Source organism: Semicossyphus pulcher, unplaced genomic scaffold (genome assembly GCF_022749685.1).
Source record: "Semicossyphus pulcher isolate SPU_LCO1_2020_fin unplaced genomic scaffold, fSemPul1.0.p SCAF_19, whole genome shotgun sequence".
Taxonomy (NCBI): Eukaryota; Metazoa; Chordata; class Actinopteri; order Labriformes; family Labridae; genus Semicossyphus; species Semicossyphus pulcher.
The window spans coordinates 13,069,862-13,092,385 of NW_027211692.1; the positions used below are offsets into that span (position 1 = coordinate 13,069,862).

Below are 22,524 nucleotides of genomic sequence, written 5' to 3' on the forward strand. Positions count from 1 at the left end.
TGCTCAAATGCTCAGGATTAGCGGGTATAATGATTAGCTAACGCCCTCTTAGTTCAGCCTCTTAGCATGCTAAAATTTGCTCCAGTCTTAGCATGGTAACAGTTGCTAACGCTTGCTAATAAGTGCTTAACACAGACTACAAATACAAAGAAGCTGGTAATGCTGTTACTTTTATTATTATTTGGTCATAAACATAAATTTTTTGAAAATGTAAATGTTGATATGAAGGTTCAGGTTCAAAGAAACGCCAGCGTATTAAAACTTTGTGATGATGCTAACCCATCCAGTCTTGTTGAGCCACATTGCTGGAGTTAAATCATCTTTTTTTTTGCAATATATAACTTGTTTATAGGATCTTTAGGTAGCTTTTTTAAATATCAGTCCATGTTACTAGCTTTAAATGGATTATAATTAGTAAAGATATCTAGATAAAGTAGAAAAGGCTCCTGCTCTGTTGTAATACTTCCTGAAGGTGTACCAAATACCCACACTTGAGGCCACAATCCAGAAACTCTACGTATCATTGCTCAGCCTTCAACAACACTTGCTAATTGTCCAAAGAGTCAAACTTTCATCCCACAGAGCGCAGCAGTTTTCTTTCATCCCCGTGTGATCCAGTGTTGATTCAACCTTTAAACTGCTCTTGATCTTTCTACATCCTTGGACCCTGACCCCGGCTAAGTGTTGAGAAATGCCACTGAGTCAGTGTTCAAACACCAGCCAGGCTTTATTCGGACTAATGATCCACGGACTGGTTAGTCAATGCAGGTGACACATTAGCAAACAGCTCGATCAGATGTGTCACCACACAGGAATGCAATCAAAGGTCCTCTGAGTGACGGTATTTCTACTCAGAGCCAATAACATTCAGGTTTATAACACCTTAAAAGAGCCACGCAACACGTTTGGCATGTGGACGCTCTAATCTGGAAACTCCCTAAAGGTCCCAGAGAAGAAAAGCTGCAGCTTTATCAGATTGGGTCAGCACTTAAATTAAAGATTAGACGGGTAACAATGGAACAAAAATGTTTGGAAATAGTAAAAGCTAATCGTGACACAAAATAAAGTGGTTGCTTTCCATGCAAATTAGGAGGCTTTTATGATAACGTAAAAAGATTTTAAAAAATGTATCTGAACATTAATAGTAAAGCCAAACTGTTGTTGTCTTTCTTGACACTGCCTCGCCTTAAATAAACTTTGTTTTGGCAAGCGACCGGTCAGCTGACAGAGTTTTGGGCGTGGTCATCCGAGCACTCAGCTGAGACATTAAGCTGAGTCAGTCTGATCAGCTGATCAGGATGCTGCAGGTGGTGAAACCTGTCGGAGCAAACACCGCTTTCAGTTTTCCTCTCTCTGTTAATCGACATGCCACTTCAGGGCTGGGATGTACCACAATTTTGGGGTGGAGTATTTGATGCACGATTTTGCAGCTTTGAAAGCCCAAACACATCCAACACAAAAATATTTTTCTCTAGCGTTGTTGTTTATGAACAAAGTGGTAAAAAACAGACCATTCCTGATTAGTTTGTCTTCTTTTGCCTGCTCTTTTTTCTTAGCGTACAGGGACCTCTAAACCCAAAAATCAAACCTTAAAGTCAGGTATCAGTATGTCTCTTGGAGGCTTCTTGGGGCTCTGACTATCAAGTCTTCAGACACAAAGGAGGACACCCAAAGCTTGACCGGTTTAACTCATATTGTTTCCTGTTATTCTGGCCAAGGATCAGCGCAGTCTGCTGTGTCGCTAATTTGTTATTATGGTAACAAGGGCAAAGGTCACAGAGTTATATGACGCTGGGAAAGAAGAGGAGAGAAGGGAACCCTCATGCCCCTATGAGGACGCTTTGTTTTCCTTTGTGCTCTGGCTTAATTTTCTTTTTAAAGCTCCTGTGAGGAGTTTTACGCTGGTAATGAAGCAGACTGAAATTAATTCTAATTACTCTTTACGAGCTACAAAAGCAAACAGAATATTGGCGACCAGATAATTATTTCTATATAGTTATTTTTAATGCCTGAAACTACACGCTGCCTTTGTTTACATTTTCCAGGGCAAAAATTTTAAGTGAGTGAAACATATGACTGTTAAAGAAGGCAGGATGAGATTTTTTGTTAAAAACCACCACTTAAGCACATACAGGACAAAATCAGCAACGAGATAAGAGGTACGGCTTTGTCCACAGGGGGAGCCAAAATCAACACAAACTGAAAGTTCCTCAGATGGAGCTTTAAAGGTTAAATCAACAGAATATTCTTTTTAAATCTGCGCCCATCAAGTGTTACAATCATCTAGAGCTCCAATACAAAACATTGTTTTAATAACCCCTGTTGGGATGAGAGCATCTATATATACGTGACATCCAAATACCTGAAAATTAATAACAAAATTCCCACCAGCCTCAGCTGTGTTTGCAGCTCAGTGTGAGCTCGCTAACACATACTACTACTATCATAGTTGACATGGTAAACTTTATACCTACTATACATGTTTTAGCATTCTCATGTTAGCATGCTGATGTTAGCAATTAGCCTCACAGAGCTGCTAGCTTACTCACTTTTATCCAGAAGTTAGTTATTCATATTTTGCATTAGGAAATATTGATTCATGTGTGTGTGCCTTTTTTGGGAGCTCATTTTGAAGGTTAAATATTTAAGACTGGAGCTAACTTTCAGTTCTACTCAGACTGGGAACCACAGAATCTGAGCTTGTGTTTTATGAGCTCTGGTCGGGCCAAGCACAAACTTTTCTTACCAAGACAGCAGCTGACCATGTGGTATTTCCTGCTAGTATTTAACAAACTGGATATTAGTATACAAATGGTACATGTTGGCTACTAAATCCTGTCATGCTAAACGTCCGTTTATATGTTGATCTAGAGGCTATTTGAGTTGCATGTTGAAACTAGCTACCTAGCCTAACAGTTTCTTGCTAAGTCACACATCTCATTTATTTGATCGGTTGTAACGTCCAGGTGCATTTTGGTCCGGGCTCGTCAATAACGCCCCCTGGAAACAAAAAGTGGACTTACAGGCTGCTGAGTAATTTGCACTTTCTACACCATATCTTTCAGAGTTAGCTTTGAGGAATAGACGTCACCAAGAGAAAGAAAAAGAAAGACCTTCATAAAGGTTGTTTCTAACCCTGATCTTATTCCCTTTCCCTTCATCAGTCTCTTTTACACCCTCCTCCCTTGTACAGAAACAGGTGTAGCCTGCAGGGTGGAACAGCTGCTGTTGAGGCGCCAAGTCAGCAAATCAGCTCCAACACTCCCACAAACCCCCCGACTGCATCTCTGATACCTCCCTTTATCTCTCCACACCTTGACTCCTTCTCCCACCTCCCCTACCTGCCCAGAGCTGCTGGTTGTTTGGACACACCACCACCACCATCACGATGTTGGTCCAAAACGTTTGTTTCTGTACGAGAATATCAGGGAGACAAATACAGCTACTTGTCTGACATGGCAGGGGGGCGATGGTGCATCAACACAGACGAGATACAGGCCCAAGGGATGCTGAGCAGCCGGCCCCCCGCCCTGCAGGCCCCGACGTCTCCGTCTCTGTTTCTGCTTCTGCAAAGATCAAAACCTCAAAACAAAAAATAACCTCCCCCTCCAACCGTACCGCCTCATGACTGTCTCTTCATCTTTGTATCCCCTCTTCACCCCCCTGATCCTCATCCCCTCCATCCCTCCCTCTGATGGTGCCCACTGCCCGAATGTCTGCTGTTGCAGCTGTCGCCACCCTGGCTGTGATCACAACACACCGGGGAGAAGACATGGAAGAAGAGACGCAGGGAAAGCAAAAGAGGGAATAAAAAAAAAACAGTAACTGAGAGGTAGACTGTACAAAATGTGGGAGGGGGTGGAAAGAAGATGAGGAGGCAAAGCGGGTGGCGGTTTGAGGATGAGGAATGGGGGAGGGGAGACGGAGGATGAGAAGGAGGAAGGAGGCAAGAAAGGGACACAAAAAATGACACGAGAGGGAGAGCTGCAGAAATTAGGCCAAGAGCAGAGAGTGAAATATTGGGAAGAAGCAGCTGAAAAGGGAGGCAGAGCAGGAGAGCGAGAACAGGCACGGAAAAGACAGAGTGAGAGATGGGGGAGAAAGGGAACAAGCACTATGAGAAGGAGGGTAATAATGAGAGGATGAAAAGATGCGGGCTAGTAGAGGTAAAGAGAGATGACTGCAGGGAGAGCTTTTGTCATTTTACTGGCAGTGCATACCAGATGTCTTTGTATCTCAAAAGGTCTCTCCGTTTTCCTTTGGCGTTCACACATCTCGTCTCTCAAGAGATTTTAAGCACAGGGAGATATAAAACATCTCTACACACACACACACAAAATGAAACTTCAAATCCCCCCAGTTACTTAAAATCCGAGTCTATTTAGTTCAAAGGCAGCATGAAAAATTTGCATGGAGTAGATTTGCGTTCAGTTTAGTCATCTTAAAGTTAAAAATATAACAGTGCGGTAAAAACCTTCACTTAGAATCTGCAGACGGACTTTCACCTGCTGCATTAACAATATATCAGTATATAACTAGGAACAATTAAGCCTAAGAACTGATGGACAACTGTACCCTCCATGCTTTTATACGGAGGTTGTAGTGTGTATGCTCCCATGTCATTGATACCCTGGCCCGGCTCCACGTGTACCACCACAGGCCATCAGGGCTCTAATCCTGAGCCGCGCAGTGGCACAGTTTCACCCTGCAGCCATTCACTTTGTCTGCACACAAACGCAGCTGCCAGATTCGTGTGACCAGGCAGACTCTCTCTCAGAAGAGGTTGAGGTATTAAATGAGGCGGCTTTTTACTGGCTTTTTTTTAGCGTGTGTGTGCATGTGTGTGCGTGTGTGCGTGAAAGAAGGGGGTACTTACAGTGTGGGAATTCACAGAAAGGTATGAGCTTTTCTGGGGGGTGTGTGATGACAGATTTTAACTTAAGCGTAATCAAACTTATTCCAGAATATTCTAAGGGGTAAAAGAGAAAAAAAAGGACACTCCTTTCCTCTCTATTTTAGTACGGTACGAAATGAAAAGCCGCTCTGTTTCTCTAAATAAGATTCAGGACAATATTGTTCCAAAAAATACTTTTTGTGAATTTTATTTACAACTATTTGACCGACAAAAACAACCAAAAAGAGAGTTTATCAGAGCATGCTGCTGATGAAAAATCTCTCTTGAAGGCGTCGCATCAAAACTTGTCAATCAGGAAGTCAATTATAAAGAGATGAGATCATTTTGGGGAGATAAACATGACCACATTTGTCAATATTCCTATTATCAATAAAAAACAGCTCATTTCAAATGACTTACATCATTTGACGCAGTTTGTCACTTGTTTTATAACGTTTGTGTCTGAAAATGTTTAAATGTGTTCATTGCACAGTGTGTTATAATGCGCATCCTAAAACTGAGCTGTATTGTCTGATTTAATTAATTCATCATCCATGAGTCATGAACAGACCTGAGCTCTCAGCGGGTTGTCCAGGAAGCCAGTCAAGTGTACAATGCGGCATGTTTACATGTGTCATCTCTCCAGGAGTGAGCATAAACGCTGAATAAAACATGACATTAAAGTATTGACTCTGGGTTGGATTGCTTTGGACTGTCTGTTGTCTGGCTGAAGTGTCCTCTTGTTGACTCCTCTATGAAAGTGGGTGAAGGTCTTTCGGCTCGGGGGGGACGACCCAGCGCCCTCTCTGCTTGGCCTGACTCCCTGCTCTCCGTGCCAGGCTGCTGGCCAACAACAATGACCCTCTAACAGCCGAGTCACTGAACGTACAGCAGCCCGGGAGGTGTCAATGTAAGTGTGATTGTGTGACATTACTGTGGTTATCACTTTGTCTAGTGTAATGTATGTCTTTGCCCCCTGGGACACACAAAGTCATAGTGTGCTTTTATGTTGGAGGATTATTCTACAGAAAACAGAACTCATTTGATAGATATAGTAAAATAGCGAGGAACACAGATGTATTGTTTCCGTTGCTCTCGCCGAGTGTTTCCCCTCTGCGTGCACTTATTTGTCATCTCGATTTAATTTCAAGCGACCTCTCGTGCTTCTCAGACGCTCCGACTGACTGAAGAGCTGAGGTGAATTTGAGGCGATGATGAGGAAAGGAACTGCCTGTGGTGTTTAACGGTGATGTTTACTCCACTACTGTTTATCTCCTGAGTAAAGTAAAATACTCTCAAGGCCTTTTTTGCAGACATACACTTAAAGCTATAGGATCCAGTCCTTTGTGCAAATACAATTATATAACCTACTGGTGTAAAGACGTTGTTTGCATGCAGTTGTGTGTTTGGAGGCAGTTTGAAGACCAAAATGGGACAGAATCTTAGTGAACATTTGAATAGGGATCATAAGCAGCACATTAAGCACAGTTTGCATGCTGTAGACCTTAGAAATTTGCTGTGTTTATAACTAAAAATAACACTCAGCTACACCCTGCAGTATGATGTGTAAATGTGTGTCAGTGTGCTTGGCAGCTTCACACAGAGCCCGAGCTGCAATGCAGTAAAAGAGAGCAGAGAGTCATCACTGTTAACTGGCTTCAAATCAACTTTTTATTGACCAGTGGAGAAAACAATTCAATGCGTGTGTGAGCGAGTGTGTGAGTGCATGCATGTGTGTTCATTTGTAATCATGCAGCCATTGACTGGTGTCACCATTTGGTTGAGTTGTGTCTCTGTCTCTCACTCACTGACAGACTGAAGCTCAGCAGTGTGCGGCGGTATAAACATCTGTGGCCGCGTGGCCGAGTTCACACGGTGCCAGAGACCTGAAACTAGTCCAAAGTCTTTCGAACAACACGCACTTGAATAATCTTTCCTGTTTTGAGTATTTGAGTTTGGTAGAAATTCCCTGAACCTGCGTCTTTTCTCCTCTACTACAAAGAAAACCCTTAACAATCTATACCATGCAGCTACTGTCAGTAGAGAACTCAATATCTGTCTGGTTTTCAGCTGTCAAAATAACATTGTGAGTCTAAAATTAGGTCCTATATCGTGAGACAGAACTGACACACATTTTTACCCATATTTGAAATCTGAGATGGTTATATAATGAACACCAGTGGAGATACTAAATCCCAAGATAATATGCAATGTCTAGTCTGAGTGGATGCTGCCAAAATAAGAAGAATACAACAAATAATCACTCCCAGAAATGCAGAAAATATTGTTGCGAGGCATTTTGTTACACTACAGTTACTCGTGGTGCTTTAGGCTAATGTAAGCATGCTAACATGGTGAGGCTGACTATGCTAACAGGCTGATGTTTAGCAGGTTTACCATCTTAGCTTAGGATAATGACATGCTAACATTAGCTAAACAGCAAAATGTTATTAGTAAATATTTGGTCACAAATAAAAGCTTTAGACGGATTTAAATATTGACCTGATGATTGATGATGTCTGTTCATATAGTACAGAGTTATTACAATTCATGCTAATGGGAAGGGGTATTAATGTACCATACATCATGACACTGCATCCTATTTTTCCAGACGCAAAACCACAAGAGTCAACATGTTGGTGGAGCTAGAGAAATTGTCCTGGGATCACAAATGTCTCAAGGATTAATCCTCTGAGGGACATGAAAATATATACCCAATTTCATGCAATACATTTAATGGATATGGGGATATTTTAGTCTGGACAAAGGTCACAATTAGCTGCTAGCTTGGCAAAAAAACAACAACATGCTAGCTTGGCTAAAAAAAACAGAACAAAGACAGCAAGGGCACCAGCTAATTTTGGTGATAATAATAATAATGAATATCACTGGACCTTATTCAAATCAAACATAACTTTTCAGTATATATATTTGAAAGGTAATGGCATTTTCTGTCTGTTCAGTATAAACTATTTTCAGAGAGCTGTGTACTACATGATTTCAGGTTTGTTTTACTAGTCAGGTTATAACGTATAACAAACCCTGCTGGAGTTCAGATGGTTGCAGTTAATAATTTGTGCATTTGACTTGAATTCAACATGTATCAGTATAATGAGGCCTACGCTGCAGTGCCAGACACAGTTATAGTAGAAAACTGCAGCCTACAGTCCATCAGGACTGTTAGCCTTAATCTGTAGCCGGCTCACTGAGAAAAAGAAGAATGGTTTGACCTCCTCACAAACTGCCCTTACACTTCTCCCTGCTCCTGCCTTCATCTCTCCCTCCCCCCATCCATCTCTCCATTCCCTTCCCCAACCCGAGCCTCCAGGGGTTTCTCCTCAGCCACTGCATTCCTGCTCTCCTCCTCTACCCATCCTGCCTCGCCTCCATCCATCTGAACGCTCTGTCATTCACAGCCTACAGTCGGCCCTCGCTGCCTCGCTCTCCCGTCCTTCAACCCGTTCCCCCCTCTGCACTGACTCCTGCCATTGTGAGTCCTGCTCCTGCTCCTCTGTCTTGGGCTGCTGTGTGAGAATGGGGTCATTGTTGCCCTGTTGCTGCGTGTACACGAGTGTGAGTGTGTACATGTGTGTGATAGTAGGAGGGTTAGTTTGCTGCCCTGGTGCCAGCATGCCCTACATGCGCACACAGGCCTACATACTCAACCGTACCAAGCTTGCAGACACGTTCAGTAAAACAAACGAAAACACAGCACACGTGTAATCATTCTGTCCAACAGCTGAATTTCCACTGGGGATTTTAAAAATGACTAGTTTTGTCTTAAAAAATTGCCTTGAACAAAAATCAAGGAAAGAATCACATATGAAGCAGGGAAGGACACTGCAACTGTAAATATGCAGCTAGCTAGTTAAGTATCAGGATTGGGTTACAGACGCTTTAATGTTAGTAGTTTAAAACTAATGATTTCTGCTAACTAATATAAAGAAAGAAAGGTAGGACTAGTACTGGCGGCGATAGTAGCAGTAGAACTGTTTTAGCAAACATGTAGAGCCCAAGTCAATATAAAGCAATCCACGAAGTAAACAAGAAGGAACATTGTAGCATCAGAAGCTTTTAAATAACACAAAATTTATAGTTTTGGGGATAGAAATTATTTGTTAAAACTTAATTGGCAATCTTTTGTAATTATAGTCATGACTTTGTTTGCTTTAAGCATTAATGGAGACATCTTTGTGTTTCAGAGTTAGAATTCCTAGAGTTGAGTAACTAGGAAATTCCAGATTATGCTAACCTAGCTGACACTATTTAGTCATTATGCTGATGTTATTAGTTTCAAATTTGAAGTATTGTAAGTTATTTTAAAAAACGTCTCACTGTCCAATGTTATTTAACTGCATTTTAATGCAAGGTCAGATGCAGACAAATATCCCATTACCTATTATACTCTTCACTCTAAATCCGCAACTAGCATATTAGCAAGCTAACATTAGCTTTCAGTCAGTAACCTGAAAGTTATTGGGTGAAATTTACACTAACCTGACACTTTAAAGGCTCAAGTTACTGGCCTAACAATATGTAATTATGAGCTATAGCAAGTTAATATTAGAAAACTCTCACTTTCCATTGTTATTTAACTGCATTATCAGCCAGGTGTCGACTGTATCCCCTTACGTCTTACTTTTTACTGTACATCAGTAACAAGCATATTAGCAAGCTAACATTAGCTTGTCAGTAACTTGGCAGTTACTTGGCAGTTACTGGGAGTAAATATTCAGCGAAAGCCAGACAAAAGTAACAAGTACAAAGAGGTTTATTTTCTTATAAAGCACTTTTAGACATTTTTGTGGGGACACCTTAGGCTCGGTTTGTCTGTTAATGTAACCAATAACTACATAATTGTATAAATAAAAGCATATATATAAAGGTGTTTTGTATAACATTATTTTATCAATTATGTTGGCCGTACCTTTGAAATTGACATATATTAGCATGCTAATCTTCGCAATGTCAGTTTGTTCAGGTAGCTACAGAATAGATACATTAGATAGTTACCATAATTATGTTGTATAATTATGTTGTACAACTCATTTACTGATGTATGAAATCTATATAAACTAAACATGATAACTAGGCTAAGTTGGAATTTACACACAGTAACTACCTCCACAAATCTATCAGTAAAACTTATTTCCTGGGATGTAATTTTAAGTTGGGTTATTCGCATAACAGCAACTTCCAAAACTTCCTGCCACTACCACAACTAAAACAAAGCCGTAGCTGTCTACATAGTTACACATACCACATCCTCAAATCTATGGCCATGACATACTTTAACACCTCAAGCTTAAGAACGTGTGATAGAGGTCTCTTTCCTCTCTATAGAATGCACCAGTCGTATGGCTAGCTCCCACTCCAGTTAGTCACAGTCTCGGCCTCCACAGCTCTGTCTCTCTGAGGGATTAGCGGCCGACACTGGCCACCGCTCTAATCCTTTCCTCAACAGACTCACTCTTATATTCTCACACGCACGCACACACAGAGCCAGATGCAGGTTTTTCAATGACGGCACTTATTTGCCATATCTCGCCTTGCTAATCTGTTAGCTAGGTATTATAACACTTAGGTGCAGTGCTGTTGTCGATGTCATGATAGCTTGTTAAGCAAATCAACCAATTACAAGAAAAAGCTCCCAAAAAAAATCTATCAGCCTTTTCTTACCTTTTAATTTAAGTACTCTATGTTCAGACAGCATACTTGACAGGCCTGCCTAGAGACACTATTCAGATGATTGTTTACTGTGTAAACATGGCGTCCATTTGAAGCTACAGCAGTCAAAACAGCAGTTAATGTCACCCACACTCTGTCTTTAGTATGTGCATCTAATAGCCTCTGCATTCACATAGAAACTTTATCTGGGACCACTTGTATATTAGTTATGATTAGTGTTGAATAAAGCTGGAGACATATTATATAACAGGCATTCAAAGGGAAGGACAAATATTAGCTGTATGTATATAAATGTCCACAGTGAGTCATAGTCAATCTTAATGACATTTATGTAGGCACAGACTACACAAACAGATATGACCCGGCCTGCGTCCTGATGCAGGTAGCGTTGGGTGATCAGCTCACCTGTATTGTCTTACCTGCTGCTGACTCATAGCTTCTATAGACCTCTAAGTGAAGTGTCAGTGACGTAGGTCTAATTTAAAAAGGAACCATGACTCAGCCTCACATCCTGGTAATGAAACGGAGGAGAAAACAACATCTCAATGTCCCGCCACTCACTTGTTTCGGATCGTTACGTGATCATAACAGAGAGCCGCCAGCAGCAGGTTAAGTTTACTTAGTTGCCGATGGAACTGTGGATGATCAAACTGCAAAAGACTGTGTAATAAGAAAAAGCAATCTGTGAATCTCGAGTTGAAAGTTTTATCCATTTTTTCCTATAAGGTCAAGAACTGTAAAACTGAGGGGGCGCTGGTTTAGCTCAGTTGGTACTGTTACACTGTCTGCCGATCATTTGGTGTCATCCCCCACTCTCTACTCCCCACATTTCCTGTTTCTCTTCAGATGTCCTATAAATAAAGCCAAAAGAGCACTCTTAAAAAAAGAACTGTATAACTCAAGGTAATAATTGTGATTATTATAACAATTTGTTCTTTAATTGTTAACTTCATGTTGAGATCCACGAAATGAATCCAAATCCATACTTCCTGAGGTGATTGATTTCCTAATAACCAGTTACACAGGCGTCCTTGTGGCCTGCTATTTAAGATGATAACCATGAACCCTTTTAGCAGGTCCCCCCCCTGTTCTCCGGGTACTCTGGAGTCCTCCCACAGTCCTAAGAAAGCCCGTTAGGTCCATTGGTGACTCTAAAATTGCCCGTAGGTGTAAATGTGAGAGTGAAAGGTCGTCTGTCTCTATTTGTCAGCTCTGTGATTGACTGCCGATCAAACCAGTGTGTACCCCACATCTTACTCAATATGAGCTGGGATAGGCTCCAGCCCCACATGACCGTGAACAGGATAAGCGGTATAGATAATGGATGGATCTATTCATTTCTGCAGCCTTAAAATTATACAAAAATAAGATTCTGTTTTTATCAGGATAATATGATAAAGTCAAAATCAGGATCTGGTCCCATTAGTTGAAGAAATAACTAAATGCTATTGTTATATTAACAAAGATTCAGCAACCCTCAGCCCTCTGTTGCATGTCATCCTCACTCTCTCTTCCCACATTTTCGACTCTTTCCACTATCCTATTCAATAAAGGGAAAGGCAAGAATTTAAAAAAAACCAATAATAGTCATAAAATGTAAATAGTCTGTTGTTTTCTTGGTCTTCTGTGATAATTAACTGAAAATATTTCCTTCTGTTGGCTGGACAAAAATTTTTATAGACCACACAATCAATTAAGTAATCAAGAAAATATTTAACAGATTAACTGACAATGAAAGTTGCTGCCCTGTTTTCGTACAATGATACTGTTATCATATCAATACACTGTATCTGTCATGTCTGTATTGATCGAGAGCCCTCTGACTCTGTCATTGTTTCTGCTTTAATCCTGCGTGTCAGTCGAGCCAATCAAGAAGGACGGGTGCCCGATGCTTTGGGATACCAGAGGCTGATCCAGGATCAGAGTGACAGGTAAGGCATCACCACAGGGGGCGATGACCTGCCAACCCACAAACATGGTGTGACATCACTCTAAGGAGGTCATGGTAATCAGATTATCCCCTTCACACAGACTCACTCACCACTGTGGGCCTAGCAGGTAGCAACACTCGCACAAGCACAGGAACACGCCTTAAAAAAGTACTTTAACTTTGCTGAGATAAAATTAGATTAAAGCAGCAGCGCGATCCAAAAATAAACTCTCTGTGTTGTAAAAGGTTCTTAAAGCTTCAAACACACTCTGACTCTAACAGCAGTGTCACGTTTTGCCTTGATGATGAGTTCTTCTGCGGGAGAGTGAAGGTATGTTTACCGAGCGCAGGAGAAGCTGATGAAGACAGAGGAGAGGCTCGGGGGCCTGAGCCGCTCTGTAACCGCGCTGATGCCAAGTGGTCGGCAGGTTGAAGAGGACACCTGAGACAGGCACACCTGAACAATGAGCTGAGGTGTAACCCTAAACTGAGATGAACCACTGTTTATCCCCCGCGCTCTCCCTATCGTGCTCTTTCCCATCAGTCGGCTCACTCGTTTCACATATCTCTCCGTCCTCTGATGTCTTCCCAAGTACAGTTATGAGGTACTTGTATTTTACTTTAGTCTATTTCTACTCCACTAAACTCAAGAGGTAATGTACCTTTAAGTCAACTAGATTAGATTACTTTGCGGATTTAGATACATAGATCAACTTAATTATAAAGTATTATTCTGAATAAAGCCTTCCAATATAGTAATTAGCCACATGTTAAGTTTTAAAGACTTGGTACCGACTACAACCATCCATCCGTCCATTATCTTCCGCTTATCCTGGGCCGGGTCGCGGTGGCAGCAGGCTAAGCAAGGTGACTCAGGCGTCCCTCTGTTCCGCATCATTTTCCCGCTCCTCCTGGGTGATACTGAGGCGTTCCCAGGCCAGACGGGATATATAATCCCTCCAGCGAGCTCTGGGTCTGCCCAAAGGGTCTCCTCCTGGTTGGACGTGCCCGGAAAACCTCCAGAGGGAGGCGCCCAGGAGGCATACTGATCAGATACCCGAACCACCTCAACTGGCTCCTTTCGATGCGAAGGAGTAGCGGCTGTCCTCCGAGCTTTCTGCGGATGTCTGAGCTTCTTACCCGATCTCTAAGGCTGATCCCAGACACCCTTCAGAGGAAACTGATTTCAGCCGCTTGTATCCGCGATCTCATACTTTTGGTCACTACCCAAAGCTCATGACCATAGGTGAGGGTTGGAACATAGACTGACTGGTTAACATGTCTGTGAAGGCTCTCAGTCATCCAGGTGATCGTAATGACCAGTGAACTGAAGAAGCCTTTCGGATGAGAAGTAAAACGTCTTCAAGAACTTCAACCGAGTCCAGCTGCCTTTTCGATTAAGCTTGGAATCAAGCTTGGAATCAGTGCGGTCAGTGGAGACTGTAGTCAGCTCGGCCCCATTCACTAGCACTAGCGGATTATCCGTGATCCCAGTAGTCTCTGATAAAGTTAGCAAAACTGTGTAAAATGACCACAGACACACCACGGGAAGATGCATTTGCAGAAAGTTTTGCAAGGCTATGACTACTATGACTACTACGGGGGTTTTTGTCACTTGAGACAGGGCTAAGAACATCCGCTGCGCTGCGCTTTAGCGTTTAAATAGTGTGTGGGAGGGGATATGTGAAGGACGGCTTTGTTTCATTTTCGAGCCACGCTGCAAATCAAAACCTGAAGACAGAAACTGTGAAAAACGACATAATGTCTAACTCCACAATTCAGTAATATATAGTTGAAGGCCTCTTTACACGTGTTCGTCAACTATTTTCCAACATGTTTAATATGTTAAGAAACACATGTCAGACTTGGCTTTACCCAGTCTTTAACCAATCATCATCAAATTTGGTAGAGAGCATGTAAAGCCAACGCGAGACAAAGCTACCTTTTAGCTAGCTTGAGCTGGAATTAAAAGTTTTATAGGCTTATATTGCAAAAAAGGTCATAGCTCCTGAAGGCTTTGGCCCATTGCAACCACATTTGGTGGACATGTGTAGATTTGATGTCCAAGTGACCATGACAGATTTAGTGCAATTTGGCCAATAGGAAGCGCTGTAGCAGAAGGATCTTATCTTGTCTGTCTGTCTATATCTGTCCTCTGTATTTCTCGAGAATCCTTTATCTGATCGACTTTGTAGTTGGCAGGTGTATTGCTGAGGATCCAAGCAGCCATGCTGTGTTTCTCTACATCACTGCCAGCAGCATTTCAGAGACACAGACAATCTACCTGCTGCCAACAGCAAATGCTCAAGTATGTATTTCTGAGATGGGCCATTCTACTTGATTTAGTACTTTGAGTACACACACCTGAATACTTCAACCGCTGTATTCCCCGTCTTTTGTCTCCCTCTGTCCTTTAGCCTTTTTCCCTTCAGGGCATCACCAGGCTAACGCTAACATCCGTCAGTTAGGGTGTGAGTCACAGTCTAATCACATACTTAACTATTAGTACCCACACATTTTCAGCAAGATTCGTCAATCAGGGAGAAAACGGAGACATTCTTGCATGCCTCATGCAGCTATTTTCTCACACACAATACTCTAAATTGGGGGACTGACATTTTGCGCAGCAGCTGACAGCGGCTAGCAGCTGTATGACTCAGTGACACAGAAGCAGTGCCCATGTCACCATGGAAAGGCAGCGTTGTGGTGTTGTTGCCAGGGCCCTGCTGTCCAATAATCGTCTGATCCCTTATAGTTAGCATTGGAGCCGCACAAGGGAGGAAGGGAGAGTTGAGAAATGGCGACTGGGTGCACATGTGAAGAGTGAAACATGATAGAAAAGTGAGAAACTGAAGAAAAAGAGAGGAAGAGAGGATTAAGGAACATTTTGGGAGATCAGCAGCGAGTGTGTTAAAGCTCCACTAAAAGGTCTTTAGTCAGCATCCTGCACACTCCACCCATATTTGAGCACTCCCTCCCCCATCACTCATGTCACTTAGGATAAACACACACAGTCTGACCTGCACGTATACAGAACACACACACACGCACACACACACATACAAAAATGCACTTAGATGCTCGCTGTGTGTTATTTCGTTGATGCACCAACAACTGCAACTGCGTCTTTAAACAGCAAGTAGCACAAAGGACCAAAAATAGCACAGTGAGTTGCAGAGCAGAACTGCACTCCTTGAGGAGGGGAGGAAAGAGGAGGAGGAGGAGGATGAAGAGCAGGAGGAGGTGCAGAGAGGGATGACAGGGAAAAGATGGCATAAGGAGCCCGGCTCTGCAGGACTCGGGTCTCCCTGCTGGGTTCAATTTCAGTTTCTCATCCTGTGTCAGTGCTCGGAAAATCTTAGTATTAAATGATGACGCCTTAAAATCACATTTCAGTGATGTCATGAAATGATAGGTTGAATGTTCATGCATCTATAACTGTTGACTTATCTGAAACAGTGAATATCACAAAGGCCAATCAGAGAAACTAATAGACGTGACCAAATACAGAATATCTGGACAGCAGGTCAATGTTAGAAGTGGGACAACTGATCATTACAACATATGGCAACATGCTCTTTTTCAGGAGTTAATCAATTACATTTGTACTTGTAGCTATATGGTATTACTTGAAAATTCCTATGATCAATTTTGTTATAGGTCAAATAATTTTAAAGGAATAGTCTGCTATTTTGAGAAATATGCTATAACACTTACATATCTTAAGAAGATTGACTGAATTTGTTTCTGTTTAATAAATAAGAAGCTACAGCCAGGGGACGGTTAGCTTAGCCTAAAATAAAGACTGGAAACAATGGGAAACCGCTCGCCCTAGCTCTCTATATAGGGAATAAAATGACCAACCAGCACCTCATGTAAGACCTTTACTGCACCCTGCAAAGAAATTGTCCAGTACATAACCCCCCTTTTAACCAGTGCATGCCCTTTATACACTAATTTCCCTTGTTTTAATCTTTGTGCTAAGCTAAGCTAACAAAGCTAACCAACTCCTGCCACTAGCGTCAAATTTACAGTACATAATACCACAACGTCCGTCCTTTTTAGACTGATTTCCCCTGTTTGGAATTTGTGCTAAGCTAAGCTAAGCTAACAAACCTCTAGCTATGTCATCACATCTGCAGGACAGACTTGAAAGTTGTATTGATTGTGTTATCTGGCTCTCAGCAAATAAACAAATAAGCACATTTCTCTTAATGTTGGACTGTATTTAAGGCTATGTGTGAGTCTAGGATTGTATTGGGTCATGTTTATGACACTCAGCCTGATAACACTGTTACTATAGGCAACATGTTGCGATAACATGAGCCTATTATTCCTACCTTGAGTCAATATCACTGTCACAATAAAACTGGATTCATATCCGAACACTTCATCTGCCTGATTTACTAAATACACTCTATATATACTGCACTCTGCTGTCAGTGACACCTAGCTTAAACTGATGTAGCCTGTCATAAATTCGAGCTCCAAAGGTTCAGATGTTCATATCTTTGTGGAAACTGTTTGACAACAACTCAGATCCAGTTACTAGCTTTTTCAGCCACTTTCAACCGCCTATTTGTCTCCCCATAATATCAATAAAAACAGACAACACACTGTATTAGCTGCAGTTGTCAGTGTAACATTATATAACTCCACAGCAGCACAAACAACAGCCTTAAAAATGACTGTTATAAAACCCTGCTAATTTTAGCTAAGTATGAGTACCTAATAGAAGAGCTCAGACAATAGACTCAAGTTGTCCTTGGGTCTATATTACTTATGTGCAGCTTTACGTACTGTTTGTATCTGATGTTTGTTCCCAGTTATGCTTACTACGCCTCTCAGCTGTGAGTTGAATGTTTCAGACAGAGGAGTGAGCTTTGAGGTTCAATATTGACCTTAGGATGAAAACTGGTACGTAGACTTAGATCTCAGCACTTCATTTAATGTGAATAGTTAGCTTAGCTTAGCATTCACAGTGGAAATAGAGGGAAATTAAACCCCTAAACAACTCTTCAGTGTTACCATTGGTGTTACAATATTGCACGAATCACTCTTTAAATCCTTTGCATATTTACACAGAGGCTGAGTCACACTTGTTAGCAGTACTTACTGTTGCTGGACTTGAGGTCTCTGTGGATGATGGGAACGAACGCCTGGTTGTGCAGGTAATCCATTCCTGTGGCGATCTGCACCGCCCAGTTCACCAGAACCCGAGGAGGAACCTTCTTTCCAGCGAGCGCTCGGTTCAGAGCCCCCCCTCTGGCGTACTCCATCACCAGGCACAGGTTTGGCTCCCCCAGGCAGACCCCCCGCAGAGCGATGATGTTGGGGTGCCGGAGCATCCAAAAGAGCCGGGCCTCCTGTCGCACGCTTTCTGCTGTCACACTAATATCCTCATCTGGGTCCTGCCTGGCTGCCTTTACTGCTACTTCTTCTCTCCGCCATACTCCTTTGTACACCTTCCCAAACCCACCAGCTCCTATCACCTCCTCCAGGAGCAGTTCTGAGAAGTCTATCTCCAAGGGGCACTCACCCACCCCGCCGGCCACCAGCCCTACAGAGGTCAGTTGCTGGTAGTTGGCGGAGCCCCCCCTTGTGACGTAGTTGCTCGGAAAGATACCCACCTTGTCCTGAATCTTGCCCGTCCACCAGCCCTCGTCCCCAGAAACTTTGGAGTCTTTGGAGAGGACCTCAAGAAGGTCCCCGCGCCGCAGGGTTAACTCCTCATCCGCTGTGGCCTCGTAGTCGAACACAGCCGTCCAGTAGGGGTTGGGGTTGTTGGCCCCGCAGCGGTGACCTGGGTGGGAGTCTGGGGAGTCCGAGGAGGACATGGTGGAGTTCCAGCTGCTCCCATTCTCCACCTGCACGACCGGGGCCGGACACATCGGCGGTGGAGGGGTCATATTAGGAGGCATTGAAGAGGAGGAGGTAGTAGAAGAAGGGGGCCCTGGTGGGATTAGGCAAGGGGGAGGCGGGGAGCAGCAGCCCCCACAGCTGGTGCAGGACAGGGGGGCTGCTGTGCTGCTCGCTCTGCCGTATGGGTTCATCTCTTTGGGCCTGCCCTCTGTCAACTCAAGCACAAAATCCATACAGGGCCCATCTACAGAGACGAGGTGTCCTCGACCACCAGCGGAGGGGGGGGAGAGGGGATCAGAGGAAGCTGTGACTGCTCCCCCCCATCACCACATCCCGCGTTTGAAACTGTGCCAAATCCTGTCACCAGTTGCTGCTGTGCTGTCGTTGCCCAGTGTGTTAGTAGCATGTATTCCCAAAGGCAGGTTCACTCAGGGACAATGATCATCAGGTCAAACTGATCCATGAGTGTAGCCCCCTCCCTCACCAAACCTAATCGACTGTTTCAACAATTGTGTCTTTTAGAAAGCTGCCCCGGATGTAAACATGAGTTTGTCTCAGGAGCAGCAGGTCTGATGAAATATTTAGAAAGGTGCTTTTAGTGTGAAAAGTTCCTGGTCCCAGACTTTATTTCTCTCACTGGTCCCCCAATTAATAAAAACATTACACACTTAATAACAATTAATTTGCCTAATAAATGCATCTCAGCCCATTTAGAAAATAGTTTCCTTACTCTGAGAGCTACACAGACACTCAGAGGTGATAATAAAACCACAACGGATTACTTGTAGTGTGGAATATGGACTGTTTAAGCTGCCAATAAAAACCGCAGTCTGTGTTTGAAATCCTCTGAGCAGGGGTCCTCATTATTTCTCATCCAGCCCAGTGTACATGCACCTCCCCCGCCTGCCATCTCCATGAACGCGGGCTGATTCCTACTCTGTAGTAGCGTGAGTGTGTGTGTGTTTGGAAATATCCGCTGGATATTCGCCCTACATCCCCACAAGCCGGTCCTGGCTAAATCCTGCATGCATGGCCACTCGTGAGCCGGTTCAACGTCCCTGAATAGCCTTGAACAAAAAAGCCCCGTCCATTTTAATAAGACAGCTGGAGAATTAAAGAAAGAAGCCGACGCCTGGGCGGCAGGTATTCAGTACAAAGCAGGAAAGTGGCACCATGTTCAGCATCCAGCAGCCGAGTCTCCGAGCACAACAAACCCGCCCCCGTCTCTGTGCAGCGGCCTGGTTCAGTTGCCTCTGCTGGGCTACATTAGTGACGGTGACGAGCCCACGGTTGGAGAGGAAACTCTTCCTCGCTGGAGACTGTAAAAGGATGCCAGCATTTCTCATTATCCTGCAGCCTCGTGGTAGTGTCAGATCATCAACCAATTAGTCTTGTAGAGAGGTTCTTTAAATGTCCACGACTTCTTTAAGAGAGACAGACACCATCACACGGCGGCAACAAGGTGGAAAATATTGTCAGCGAAGGTTTGCATGGAGGCATTGCAGCATTACAGTAGCTCTGATCCGAGGGCGCGTGCCAAAATAAGGCGATGAGGAGATCCAAACCGGCCCCATGTTCCCTTTATCTATACATCCGCACCTCGTCTTGATAATAATAATAAAAATTAAAAAATAATAATCATAATAAAAAAATAATATAAATAGAACAATTCGCCTTTTTATTCTGCGTGTAAAATGTCTTAGGTATCCAGTCTCTGACTGCGTCTTCCGGCTAGAGCAGCTATATTTAAATACGTAAACATTTGGCGTTTACTGTAACCTAACCTGGACACTGAGGGCAGCAACATCCACCGACATCGTCGCTTGCTGGGCGTGTGGTTGCATCCGAGGAAGAAGAGGGACCATCCAGGTCAGTAACCCAATTTGCCGACAATTGGAGAAAAACGCTCCCGGGAGTGCCAGTCCGTGCTGCTCAGCTAGCTGTCCGGAGCTCCATCGTATTCTTTATCTCCACAAAAAGCAGTGACATTTCGAGCCACCGAGCTGTCAGTCTGCTGGGCTGACTTTGCATCCAAATACACCGGGGGTGCAGTCCACACACGTAGCGACAAGTGCTTCCTCTGTCGTAGATCTACAAAACATACGGATGGTTAAAGCACACACGCTCTCTACGCACTGACGCCCATCACATGAGTCCAGATCAGGGTGTAGCTCCGCGTGTAGGGCGGAGAGGAGGACACCACAGTCTGTTGGAACGAGGCTGAGGGGGCGCGGTTGCATTCTGGGTAGTGTAGTTACTATGGGATCGCCTGCTGACCTACATCATTCTGGCTGCTCATACAAGTAAATAATTAGCAATATTACCATCATAAAGAAAAGGATTAGCGTCATAGAAGCGCTAACTAATATATCCCACCCTAAAGTGCCTTATCCTGCTGAATCAAGACCACAATTGGCAATACCTTCATTGCAATGATGTAATACATAGAAATTTAGCCTCTTGTTTCTTCCTAACACGTTCAGGGGTCAAAGGTCAGTAAGGGAACAACAGCCATGTCTTTAATAGGGACTGCGTATGTAGCTCAAGGACATTTTGACAGTTTAACGGTCATGTATTTGGATAACAGTGAATCTAATATTCTTCTTTAATTAAATAATTAAAGTAACAGTAAAGGTATACAGCTTTAAGGATGAAAGTTAGCACATACCTTAAAAAAAGATCCCTAAGGGTTTTATACAAATGGACCATAAAGCGAGGGAAGATAATGTGATCATTTTCTTAAAAGATTCGATTTCCTGACAAAAAAAAATCATGACATGACTTCTTTACATTTAGCAAGATAATGTTGGGTTTTTACTTTAAAATATAACATTTACTGTTGTTCTGTCTGAATATATGACAATGTGTCATAATTGACTGGCATGTCAGAATAAAATCAATCAATAGGTTATTCAAATAATATAGTACAGTAGCGTTATTCACCCCCATCAATTTTTAAGCAATACTGACCCCTGGTGTCTGATGACTGAAACACCACGTATTTGGTGGTGGTTCAGTCGTTTACAGAAATTGGCAGTGCTGAAAAGTAATTTACCTTAGTATAATTTGGCCAAACTTGTACTTTGGTTGAGTATTTCTGTTTTTAGCTACTTTATACTTATCCTCCACTATATTTCAGTGGGGAATATTACATTTTACTGCACTACATTCATATGACATCTTGTATTTGCAAATAAACATTTTCCAAAGTAATCTAAAATTAAATTGAAAAAAAAGTGTTATCAACATTAAAGTTAATTGTTAGGTGTGGTACAGTTACAATTAGCTCCACCTCCATGACATTAATGTGATGATCAATTAATAAAGTGTATGATACGGTAACATAACAGTGTTTCTAAATTTTGATGCTTTGAGTGAATTTTGTTGCTTACATGTTCATGCTCTTACTTAGGTAGCATTTCAGTGCAGGACTGTTGTAATTTTACAGTTTACTTAAGTGCAAGATATATATTTTTTTTTAACAACTGAAAATAGGGATATCATTTGAGTCACATCTGACACACATCTTAGACTTAGAGAGCAGCTCATTCGTGTCTGGGTGTGTCTTTAACAACAATCTTTATAAAAAGATAGGACTGTAGTGGAATCAAACGTACCTGCTTGAGGTTTCTGCCTGTGAATAGAACATTTTTCATTCGCCATTTGCTTTCCCATGGTGGACTTGTTGGGTCTCTGTCAATAATATAAAAATGCAATATTTCAAATGCCTTGAGCTGCTCCTTAAGGTATCATTTGATTACCTTTTTTTTTTTTTTTGCCGCTATATTAATCAATTTGTATTGATTAATAGAGTTTACTTTTACAATGTCTTGTCTTTAAGTAACCTTTCAACTAACTGTAGTTACTTTGCTTCTGATTTTTAAGTTATTTTTAATGACCAAAGGCGGGTCAAAATAGCATGCATGCAGTACTAGGTTCTAGTAGTTCACCCATTACCACTGGGATGTTTTGACCAAGTGTTGGTGATGCTTTTACATTACTGCTGGATTACAACCAAAACAACCCTTCTGTACCCTTCTGTTAGGTGGTTTATTACCCCATTGATACTGGGTCAAGCGTACTCAATATTCTGTTAGTGTAAGGCTGTATTGTGATATATTACAATGGAGTAAACGTTTTTTACTCAACA

At 42.5% G+C, this 22,524-nt stretch overlaps 1 protein-coding gene across 1 annotated transcript in view; it reads right to left on the bottom strand.

The window, feature by feature from the left end:
• map3k10 (mitogen-activated protein kinase kinase kinase 10) overlaps positions 1-20,383 on the bottom strand; it is a 34,872-nt gene extending 14,489 nt beyond the window's left edge. The window contains exon 1 of the mRNA XM_069668313.1: positions 17,629-20,383. Coding sequence (XP_069524414.1) covers positions 17,629-18,607 — 979 coding nt within the window. The 5' untranslated portion in view covers positions 18,608-20,383. The remainder of the gene's footprint in view (positions 1-17,628) is intronic.
• Positions 20,384-22,524: the final 2,141 nt, after the last annotated feature.